The sequence below is a fragment of the Carassius auratus genome, unplaced genomic scaffold (genome assembly GCF_003368295.1).
Source record: "Carassius auratus strain Wakin unplaced genomic scaffold, ASM336829v1 scaf_tig00215878, whole genome shotgun sequence".
NCBI classification, from domain to species: domain Eukaryota; kingdom Metazoa; phylum Chordata; class Actinopteri; order Cypriniformes; family Cyprinidae; genus Carassius; species Carassius auratus.
Genome location: NW_020528288.1, coordinates 281,821 through 294,465, shown reverse-complemented (window position 1 = coordinate 294,465; position 12,645 = coordinate 281,821). Strand labels below are relative to the sequence as shown.

The 12,645-nt window shown below is 36.9% G+C and overlaps 1 protein-coding gene across 30 annotated transcripts in view; it reads left to right on the top strand.

Annotated features, from left to right (window-relative positions):
• pax2a (paired box 2a) overlaps window positions 1-2,261 on the top strand; it is a 28,281-nt gene extending 26,020 nt beyond the window's left edge. For 20 of the 30 annotated variants that reach the window (XM_026261535.1, XM_026261562.1, XM_026261539.1 and 17 more), the window contains one exon: window positions 281-2,261. In XM_026261535.1, coding sequence (XP_026117320.1) covers window positions 281-402 — 122 coding nt within the window. In that variant the 3' untranslated portion in view covers window positions 403-2,261. Of the gene's footprint in view, window positions 1-261 lie in introns of all 30 variants that reach the window. The other 10 variants (XM_026261538.1, XM_026261563.1, XM_026261546.1 and 7 more) reach the window with 3 other exon arrangements.
• Window positions 2,262-12,645: the final 10,384 nt, after the last annotated feature.

Sequence of the window (12,645 nt, the reverse complement as noted above, 5' to 3'; positions counted from 1 at the left end):
ATAATCACATTTTACAATGACATTATTTGCATACAGCTTTACTAAACTAGCTACAGTTTTATTTCTCTTTTTGATTAGCGAGGTCATAACATCCCGCATCTCTAAATTAAGACGCGCATAAGCCCTTCGCAAGTGTTTTTGAGGTTTCCGAACATAATAGAATAGTCTGATTGTATTTTACATAAGTAAAATGATTAGGAGTGGGAGTAAGTGTTGCTCTTGCTGTGGTTTCAAACGCTCCGCTCTTCTGTTAACTTCCAGGTTCCCCTTATTATTATAGTGCCGCATCCCGGGGCTCCGCCCCTCCCACTGCTGCCACTGCCTATGACCGCCACTAGTTACCATGGCAACCCAATCAAACTGCAGGACCATGGCCGCGGCCTCCATATCGTACCAGTCTGAATGGCGTTAAGGTCAGAGGGATTGAAGATGGCTACGCAATCTTCAGTTTCACGGGGCCGAGATCGGATTAGGAGGGTCAAGCAACAGCGGGTTTCCCCCCAGACATCGACTATACCCCCCTCACGCAACATCAACACTAAGGCTCTCATTCTCTAAATCACTGAACAATGACTGAACTATTTCCTGAAAGACTTTGAAAGATTCTACAAATATATATATATTATACGAGATATAAAACAAGACGAACCGTGTGAAGAAATACCAAGTAACAATTGATGTGTTGTTGTTTTTTTTATTTTCGTTCTCTCTTTAAATCAATCAATACATTCCTTTACATATTGTATTTAGTACCACTAACAGATCACACACACACACACACACACACACAAGGTTGCCTGAGGCCTTTAACGTAATTTGCCCTCGTCCTACACCATTTCACTAGTGTCTTACCTCTCACGGACAGAACAGCGCCGTGTCAGCTGAGCAGAAAACTGCAGTATTGCTCCATCTTCTGTCAAACAGACAAGTGTAACAGTTTTAGAAGCCATCTCTGACTCGTGGTATGAAATTACCAACATGATTTAACATTTTCTGTGATACACAATCAAAATGGGGGAAAAGAAAATAGAAAAAAAAAAAAGAAAAACAGGTCAGACAGTGAGGACGACGTTAACTGTTGCATATGACCTGAAAAGAAGACCGTATATTAAATTATTGTTTTGGTTTAGCTGATGGTTTGTGTGCGTGTGTACATTTGTGTGTCATACCTTTTCGGGATATTCCATTTTATCATGTGTAATCTCCAGTATCATGATCGGTGCCGCTCTTTTCTCGTTTGCACTATTTTGCATTACTGAATTTATAAGTACAATTGAATCTTATAAAGTTTGTCAGATTACATGCTCTATTTAAGCAAAAAGGTCAACTCGAATTGACAAAGTAACAGCAACACTGGACAAGAATACACTTGCTATACGCTAGAAACTAGTATATGCCTTTTTTGTCCTTTAGTGTGGATTCCTTTAAAAAAAAAGTCCTCAAAAGAACCATTTTTGTATCATGTAACTGAGACCGATTGACTCTGGCTGGCTCAGTACCAAAGTAATCATTAGCAGTCAATTGTACAACAAGTTCAACAAATGCCTTACAGCTTTTTTAATTTTCATTTTTTTATGGTTTGGCTATGGTCCTGAGAGGTAGACATGCATGTAACCCTTCTGTGTGGATGAACAAACGTTCATCCACCGAGGACAGAAATGGAAATGGTCCATACATACGCTCCTGGAAATGTAAAGTGAATGTACTTTATACCACGTTTGCCAAAGACTTAGTTTGATATTTAATATTTTATTTGCTGTATCTGTCAATAAAACAGTATTATGTTCTAATAGTAGTCAATACTGATTGTATGTGGTAATGTTGAACAAAAAGGAAAAGATCCATCATAGCCCCACAGCGATGTACACAAAAAAAAGGTGAATTCTGTTACTCAAAGGTATGTCATTTGCAACAAACTGCTGCTTTGTAGAATGATTTGTGTATAATGTGAAAACAATTCTTCTATGTAAATAAGATCATCTACATTTCACCATTGCAGTATCGTACTAATTTACTGATTCCATTTGTAGATATGAAACAAAAAAAATAGACATTACATTTGTGTCTTCAATGTGTTGTGCTTTGCAGAGACGCACAACAAAAAGTTTGAAACCCGTCCTGCATCGGTTGGGGGTTTCAGATGCTATCACCACATGTGCGGCTGTTTGTATGTTTTGTTTTGGTTCACTTTTACTTAACTTGTTCATACTGTTTAAGTCTCTATGCAAATCAAGTAAAACGGTATTCTGTATTCTCCTTTACTACTGCGTTCAATTTTACCCTTCATTTTAAATGATCCCTAAATCCTGTATGGAGGATAAGCTTGTAGAAAGAAACAAATACATTTCACCTGCCTGGTTTTGTGGATTGTTTTTGTACATTGAACCTTCCTGTAAAATTCAATACAAGACTTCAGAATTTTTATTTATTTATTTTTTTGGCCAATATTAAGTTAAAGTTATTTTACTACAGGAGCAGATTATTCAAAATTCGTAGCATGCAAATGGAGGAAAAAGTTAACAAATATAACTGCACATAAATGTACACACAGGACAAGTCCAATCAATCAATAGAAAATAAAATACAATTGGTTAGGTCTTCTTTATTATTATTTCAGCTACCAAACTATTGTCCCGCTTAGAATTAAGAGATTGTTACCCCACTGCAATCCACATTTGTTTATGATAACAAAAAAACAAGCCAAACAGAAGTAGAGCAGAAACAGAGACAATTCTCTTTTTGTTGAAATAATGCAAAATACTGTATGTATCACAAACATAATTTGTTAAGGGGAAAAAAATAATAATAATTAAAAAAAATATGTTACAAAAAGCAACGTGGCCTCAGCCATTACCTTTATTCCATCTCTGTCTAGTTCTTTTTTTTTTTTTTTTTGCATATGAGAAATAAATTTTTTGTATGTCAGCCTGTGACCGTAGTGGTGATTATTAACCCTTTCATGAAAGATTCCTTCAAGGATATGCTGAGCTGCAAGACACTTATTCTGTAGTAACACTAGTTATGAACTTATCATTTGATTGTGTAGTTCGTGAACAGCTAATAAAATTACACTGAATGTTTAAAGATAAACAAGTTAAAAGTAAAAAAAAGAAAAAACTATTAAAACCATATTTTATATTATATATATATAACACAATATAATTGAACGTTATTTTAAAAAATGTGTATATAAATAGATATTATATATAATATAAAAAACTAAATGTATACACATATACAAATATATTTACCATTTTCAAAATATTTATTTAATAAATTATATTTAATTCGGAGTAATAACTGAATTGTATAAATTTTTCATATATACATATATACACATATATATATATATATATATACATATATACACACATATATGTATGTGTATATATATATATATATACACTGAATACACACACACACACACACACACACACACACATATATATATATATATATATATAAATTTATCTAAATATATATCTTCAAAAAAATGTATTTGTTAACTGATTTTACAAATAATTATATACTTTTTAAAAATTAAGACATGCACTGACTTTCATACAGAAGAGAATGTTTAAGGCAGAAAGAAGCAGCAGGAAGCAAACATAAAAGTTCAATCAGAGAAGAACGAGAGGAAAGAGAGTCTTAGCGAGAGTGAAAATGTAAGCAAGGAAAAGGAAAAGTGGAGGAACGGAAGCAGAGAGAAGGAGTCACAGTGAGGGTGTAAAACAGAGTGTGGACTATTTAATGATGCATTGGGTTCCCTCCGCAGCTGACTGCTGCCTGCAGCAGCTCTCCTCCTGCCCGAGCAGACAATCCTACCCTGCTGTAATTCAATTTTTCTGCCTATTGTTTATTTCATAGCTCCCCTGTGAAGCATCAAAAGCTGCTGTTCTGTCAGCCTCTTACTGTCGTATATGTTTGTCATTCAGCCCTTGTTAAAATAACGAAAAAAGGCCTGCCTCTGTTCTTCCCCCAGCTGAGAATTCCCAGTGGTAAAATTATTCCATTTAGATGGAAACTTTTTTGTCACTCCCCTGTCTAAATTGGCATATCTGCTTCTTTTGCTGGAACCAATAAACTGTGAACCCGGATGCATCTGTCAATCAGGCTCATCTTTACTTTAGCATGCCAGATGACAACAGGGGAGATGGGAAAAAAGCAGCAGAATGGAATCAGCTGATTGGCTCTCATCAGCAAGGCATTACAAAAAGCACCTGTCATCCTCTCGGCTCCTCAAACACTGCGAGGGGCCCGAGCTCAGTACTGCTGGAGACAACTATACAAAGAATTGCATGATGGTTTAGTCTCATTCTCAACTGATATTCAAGGTTACGAGGCTTTAAATTCCAACGTTTATATGTTTACACTTTATATAAAGGCATTATTATTATACTGTGCATAGAACACACTTTTTGGAACTTGTGAGATGAAATAAAACTCACATTAAAATAAACCTAAAGCCTTTAACAATTTCTCACAGTATTATACACTTATTTAATTAGTAAAATGCACTAATCAGTCCTAAAAGAAACTCCATGAATCCCACAGAAACATTAATGTAAGTGCTATTATCTGACAGTCCAGAACGGCTCTATGACTGTATTGCGCTGGTTTTACAAGAATAACCTGATCACTGACATAGAAACATACACGTTGCCAAGAAACAGGCCAGTGTGACATCGCCTGCATCTCATCAAGCATTAGTCACATTGGTAATCGCATGGAAAATGTGCCCATGTAGTTCTATGTAAATTTCCAACAAACAATAAAGATTTGTAGACACATTATTCATAAGAAATGGGAAAATGTCTGGTGTTTTCTGAGGCTTGAATGGGGAGAAAACGGCATCATCTGTCATGGGGTGTCACACTGGAGAGAGAAGGAGCACCAGAGGAGTTGAACTGGACAGCACTCACTGGTAAGTCCTGTCAGCCGTCTATGTGCCCGTCATCATCACTGCTGTCATATTTGATGCTGGGGAGGGGAAAGGCCAACCTGGGGCTGTCAATCAAATGCACCTCATTAGGGACACCGCTAATTATGAAATGTTCTAAGATGTCTGGGAATGGAGTCTTTCTTAGGTACTGTATGTCATCAAGACGGTGTAGTTTGAGAGATGACAAGAAACGATTTTCCACGCTGCTTAAGATCAGGGTGTGCAAATTAAAACATCTATGAAGACAACACAGGCCCACAAAGAATCTGAACAAGCACAAACTCGTCAGCGGCCAGTAATTTCTCCTGATTTCAGTTTCACCTTCTGGAAAAATGTCGAGAAATCAGGCTGCTAATATTTGGCCATTAAAAACTACCAAAAAATAAAACATCAACACAAATAAAACCACTGGGACTCGCATTTGCTCTGCATGCATTTCATTTCTATTTTCCAGTTTATTTTTTTTACATTCCTATTCCTGTCTGAAACATTTGTGAGTGTAATCATCTGAATATCTGTGAATTTTGTCATAGATTGATAGACTGTAGCCTATGTACAGTAGCCTATATATCCAACTTCATAAATAGAGCTGTATGAAAATACAGTTATCAAGATTTTCTATACAGCATATACTGCTTTACATGAGTATATTCTATGTAATTAACACAGTGTGTTTCAGTTTGTATTTAACACTACTGCTTTAATGAAAGTGGCAGTGATGGGAACGGAAACCATTTTTCCCAGCATCGCTGCAGTGGCTGTGGCGCTCAGATGCTGTCTTGATGGCTGCGCTGTGATTATGAGGTCATTTTTACCCAAGCTGTGTGAGCCCATCCAAGAGACGCTTACATAAGTTGGTGAGCGTCCTAATGAGCAAGCACTGATTGATTTTGCTTTGTAAAAAGCGCTGTGTGGGTGGCACTGAGAGCTACCAGGTTCGGCCTTTGCACCAAACAGCGGGGTGGTTTTATTAGTTGTATTATTAGCACAGGAATCTCACAGAAGCTCGTCTGATCAGAGACCCTCTGCTTCAAAATCTGGCCACTTCCACCGGCAGCCAAATCTCATTTTCTTTCAGTGGCTAAATGATCGCTTCTAATGGCCATTGTGCAAGACATTATGTAATTAAGCACTAACGCAATCTGCTTCTCCATGCGATTATGTCACCTATAGCTCGTAAGGAAACGAGAAATCAGAGCCGCAGAGAGGGGAGAGATTTCCCCTCTTTTAAGGGGGTTTGTGGGTTTGCAACCCCAGGGCACCCTTAACGTCCAAGAGAGAAGCTAAAACAACACACACAATCTCTCCTCTACAGTCCTCAAGACTCCATGCAGAGGCTCATCTCGCCCGTTAAGTGTCTGAGTATAGAGAAAGCGAGCGAGACAGAGATGGAGAAAGACAGAAAAAGGAGAGAAAGTGAAGAAGCACCAACCCCCATCGTCCCTCCTAACCCCAACCTCCCCCTGGCTCAGTGTTCCTCTCTACACCCCCACCCCCTCCCCAACACCCAGTCACTGTCAGGCCAAACACATGATGAATTGCCCTGTCAACAGAATTCATTCAGGGACCAATTAATTCAGCAGAAATGAACTAGAGCCATCAGTCGCTGAAAAACTCAGTGCAAAGAGAGCAAAGTAGCTTACTTTGGGAAAGAGAGAGAGAGCCAGAGGAGGAAGCCACAGAGAGAAGGGAGAAAAAGAGCAAGCGAGAGAGGGAGAAAGAAAGAGAGAGTGCGTGGTGGAAGTTAGTCTGACAGAAATTGGTCATTTAATGCTTTAGCGCACTGGAGACAGCCCCTGTCATAGAGAAAGGCATGGCAGGGCTCCCCTGGTGCTTTATTTATTAATTATCCAAAGCAGCGAGGGGCATTTAACTGTCTCACTCCAGGCCTGTCAACCCCATTTCTTGTCATTTCCTCTCCATAAACAGATCCTTTAACACTGCACTCAGGTTAATAGAATAGAATCCCACCCCATCCTATCGAATACTATAAACACTCTTTTATTGGAAAATAGCCTCTGATTCATTATATATGTATACGGCCACCGTAGAGGAGGAATCTATGCTGATCGTTTCAATTTCATCATTAATCACAGGTCTGGGAAAACAGTTAGAATTATACACATAGCGGTAGGTTCCCTTTCGTACTATGAAGTATGTGAAAAGCAGTATGTCAAATGAGTAGTATGTCTGAATAAACAGGATTCATGAAATACTAAATTCTGTTTCTGCTGAGAAAAAGGCCATGGGAGCTGGGGAGCTGTCAGATTTAAAAAGTAAAAAGTAAAAAAAAAATATATATATATATATATTTTATTTGTTTTTGGTTAAATATTTAAATGTTTTTTTAAGAATTCCATATTGTGAAATTTGAATAAATATATTAGAACAAAACAATATGGAAATACAAGTTGTCATATGAACATCACCGTAATAGATAAGGCTAATTTAGAACCAGAAAACTATTTGTGGTTCATTCAGGGAGTAAGTTGTTAATGCTCGGAATTATTCACTTACTTTATGAGTCTCATTCAAACCAAAACCAAGAGTTTGTTAAAATAATCATAAGAGTTTCCGTGAATTGGACATCATGGCCCATGCAGTGTTGAGTGTTGCATGCATAAAATCTAACAACAGAAAGGCAAACAGAAAATAAATAGATACAGACACAAACAAAGCATTACTTGTCACCACTGTCAAATTCAGTCAAATTGCCGATCATTTTAACCACAATCTGGAGCCCTCTAATTTATTCATACTACACACCTGCATACCTAAAAAACAGAATTCATGAATGGAAGAGGAGTAATTTATACAGTAGAAAATTTCAAATATTGCATTTAGTTATTCACATATGATGTGACTGAAGAAACACCTAAATAAATGACTCACTGTCTTTTAAATTAAATGATTAATATATGAAAAAAAACTGAAAGAAGATCACAGCTTGATAATTCAGCTGAAATTATTCCACTTACATTTTCTTTTTCTTTGTGCATATTTCCAAAATTCGATTAGAATCAATTAGCATCTGTGGTATCCTGCCTATCAGAAAACATCATTACAGAAGCAGATTAGCCTAGGATGGGCTCTGAAGCAGTCCAAACTAATTAAGGTTGTTGTGTGATTTTTGGCCTGGTGATCAAGAGACTGTTGCCTCATCCCATTGGTAATTATGATGTCCATATGGTCAATGCAAAGCTATCTAAGCATGGGAAATACTATCAGTGTGACGTGGTTGCCGTCAAGCCAAAAGTTTGTTCTTCCCCATTGTGGAAGGTCTGATCAGAGGCTGAATTATTGATGGGGCCCTTTCTCTACCCGAGGCGCTGGGACTCAGGCATCTGTGGAACACCCCATCTCAAACAGCAGGAAGTGAAATTTGAGGCTTTTTCCACCACCAGACTGAAAGCCCAGGTAGCTTGGACGGTTTTCCATAGCCATCTCTTAGACGAAAAGATTGAGGACTGTACTGCCAAAGAGTGGAGTCTATTTATTGCAGGTGTCCAATATGGAAGCACCACATGAGATTGTCTTTTGGTTTATCTTCGCCATATGCAGAAGACATTACTACAGTCGACAACATAGATATCATCAGGAAAACAACAGCACGGGATCAAGCCGTTTATGAGTTTAATGCAGTAATTTGAGAAATTGTTTTCCCAAAAGAGTCCTCCATCTGATCTTGAGATCAGTCTGAACTCTAACTCCACTGGAACTGAACCAAAATCCCTTATCGCAGATCAAATGATGAGTGATCACCCACAGGCAAGTCCGCACATTAGGCCCGGCTGAATTCTGGCTCCTCTACAGTCCACTCTGCTGAAAAAAAATCGCTATTTATCACACCTTCAGTAAACCTGATGGACAACAGCAGCATGCAAGCTGAGTGAATCTGACAAATGAAATAGAGAAACTAACCGAGAAGAAAGAAGGTGCTTAGGTAAACTGTCTTTGCTGAAGTGCGCTCCTGACTCCGGCTCACTTGCCATGTTTAAAGTTGACTTGTTTTCTTAGGTAAGGTAAAGAGCCGGCGGATGAGTGTGTCAGTAACTAAATGCGAAGCACTGAGGCCTTGAGCGCAGGGATTGCTGACGGAGGGTGCATATTAGATTGACTCTAAGTGACTGGCAAATGTTTGAATGAATAAACTGGCAAAGGAAATTTGGAGGGCACCAAAAATAAAGGCAAAACAATACAGTATTGTATAGCTTAATGTAAATTATGTCTTCCATACCCATATTCTTCTATTAATTTCATATTGCAATAGGCAGAAAAAAAATATATATATACACATATATTTTGTCCACTGTAACAATGTAAATAAAAAAAGTCAAAAAATAAATAAATTATATATATATATATATATATATATATATATATATATATATATATATATATATATATATATAAAAATTGTACATAGTTTCAAAAGAAACATTTTATTCCCGTGTGCTTTAATAATTCCTGCAACAGAGGGTTACTGTCGAAAAACTATCACAGTCACTAGACATCCTTCTATTTTAAGTGGTGTTACAGGGCTACATTTCTTTAAATTCACTACAAAAAGCTGTGCGGCTTTTTTCTTATCCTAATGTAAATGGAAGAAAAAAATACAGAACCGAGAGGAAGATAAGGAGATGTGCAGCAGAATATAATTAATTAAATGAGACTAATTAGGAACATGAGAGCAGGTGCCAGGCTATGGGCTGACAGCACAGACAGCAAGACAACATGAGAGACAGAGAGAGAGAGGACGAGGGGGGGGGCGGGGTACTCCGGTTAAGGGGTGTAACATGACAGGAAGAGGGACAAAACAACTTTCTGCATTTTGTCATGTGAAACCCCACAGGAATAGGTATGACAGAAACCATAGACCCCAGCACCATAGGGGTCTTTCCTTTGTTTGAGACAGATTATTTTTTTGGCAATTGGAAGTTTGCATAAGCGCAAGATTTTCCCCCCTAATTATTCCAGCATATGCTCAGCACTGGTGGTGGCATAAATTTCTCTTGCTCTCTCTGTCTCTCTCTCTTCTGCTGTAGCAGAGAATGGGTGAAGCATGTTTCCCCTCTGGAGAACTTAAGTGAGATTTCATATTTAAAAATCAAGATGACAAGACTTTCTTCCTTTCATGCCCACCTGTACTCACTGAAACACAGCGTGCTTCCAGCGCACCTGAATATGGAGATATCATGGTGTGATATTAATTTCATATTAAAATAAATGTATGATATTAAAATTAATTCTATTGTGTTCTGTTCTGTTCTATTCTACTCTTTGTTGCATAATTGTACAAGTATTTTGCATTAATATAATCAAATCAAATCAACAATATGCACGGCAACAAAGATTATTTATTTATTTATTGTTTGTGTGTCTGTGTGTATGTGCGTGTGTGTGTTCTTCAGTAATTATATCAAAACATTCTTAAAGCAAAGTTCCATATTCTAGGGAAACAGCATAGAATAAGCTATTATAAGCTAATATTAAGTATGGAATTTTATTTTAATTTGTATATTAAATGTATATATTATATGTTAAATTATGCATGCATTAAATAAAAACATGCAATGTTAATATATATGATAATATATTATTTTATGACATTTCATACACACATACACTTTAAAGATGCTTCAAAGATGTTTCGATTTTTACTGTAAAACCAGGCAAAATTAAGCAAAGTGTTTTACTATTAGTGTGCAGTTCATGTGTGGTAAAATGTGTTATATGTAGCCGTTTACAGTTTAAAGACCACTGTATTTATTCTAAAGTCCATTTTATTTAGGTGTAATTATAGCCTGTATTTCTCTTGACACAAAGACTATTAACATAACACAACAATGTGCTATAGGTTCAAACAACAAGAAGACGCAATAGCAGCAGATATATCCCTGGGTGAGAATAACTCTAGAGAAAGTAGGTTAGAAAGTCATTTCTGCTGGAAACCAAATGAGTTCATTAAACAGACTCATCCGTTCATGTTATCTGTTTACTACAGATGAGGCTCAGCACCTCTGACCACCCTCTCCAAATAAATGTCATATTCCTCATTTTGCTGCAAAGAAGATCAGTGAACTGCAGTTTTTATCTAGATGCAATGTATTCTCATGTCAGGCTTTGAAATGTGTTAGATATGGCATCATGGCAGAAACGGCAGAGAATATAACAGGGCCAAAGCCACCCAATTAACCCTGTGCAGCACTTCTCAGAGTGGAGAACATCTTCTCCGCAAGAGTGGGGATAGGGACGGGGCATCAGCTGATTTTAGCACAATTTACTCCCCTAACAGGTTACAAATGTGGCATGTGATGAATATAATGAGGCTTGATGTCACTTAGCCTGTGGTCATGTGTGGAATAGCAAAACACTTGCTCAGATGGAGAGAGGGAAGATCAAGGGAGATTTCAGAAGGGTCTTCAGGAAAGGAGATTCTTCTCCTCTTCCTCGCTCTACACTTCTAAAAATAAAGCTTCTTTACTGGCATCTATGGTTTTATGAAAAACCTTGAACATCCATGAAGCCTTTCTGATGATCAAATGGATCTTTATAGTGGAAAAATGTTCTTTAAAACGTTTTTCACACTATAAATACAATGGTTAATTTTAATAAGTGTTCATTAAAAGGTTCTTTAGAAAACCAAACTGCAGGACTGCAGTATTTTATAATTAATTTCCACTGGAAAAATGAAAATTACATATGGGGCAAAATAAAACAACAACAACAAAAAAAAAAAAAAAAAACATTGCTGAGCTCTGAAAAAAATGTTAAAGAAAAAGAAAACTTTGTCACAGGTTTCAAGTGAGAGGCACACAGCCGAACACTAGAGTGCATTAAAAAACTTCTGTCAGTTATGAGCAGAAGACCAGAGACCAATATGCTTTTTTATAGCTCTTGAAATAGCAACAGAGACCATTTGAAGAACTCAATGCTGGCATTCAGGATGCTGCCAAGAGGACAGCTCAATATTTCGTTTGTGCTCAGCTGTCAATGGGCCAAAAGTAAAGGCTGAGAGAGAAAGGCCTAGGTTTTTTTTTTTTTTTTTTTTTTAATTATCTCCGACCCAAGCCCACTGTGCATCATCATTAGAGAAACTAAATAGCACTGGTCACTTACTCAGGTAGTGGTAAACGGCACAATTAATGGGCTGAGAGGGGAAAACTGTATTCAATTTGATAGCCTTCTCTCCTAATCCATCTCCACTGATCACGGCCTGTGCTGAGCTACACGCTTTTACATTCAATTACAATAATCAGCTTAATTCTGAGTAAAAAGTCAACATTTTAATCAAGGACTGACAATCTATGGTTATCTAGTGCTGAGACAAAGAAGGTGACAATAAATGAAGAGACTGGGTATAATGAGTTCTGTTTAAATGTGAATTAAAACCACAAGCAATAGATATATAAAGAGTAAGACATACAATATTAATATTAGGATAATACAAACTGCCCTTTTTTCATTTAGTACCGCCCTGAAGGTACTTAAATAATATTTATATACTGTATATCCCATAAGACAAAATAATAACAACAAAAGATTTCAAACAGTTATTGATGCACAAAGAGGCAATGTTAAGAACAGAACTTTTTGAACAGGATAAATTGTGTATTTTATTACTAATGAAATGTTTATGTTTTAGAGACACTGAAATCATTTGTTTCATAACTGAACATTTTTGCAATATTAATCATTTTCTT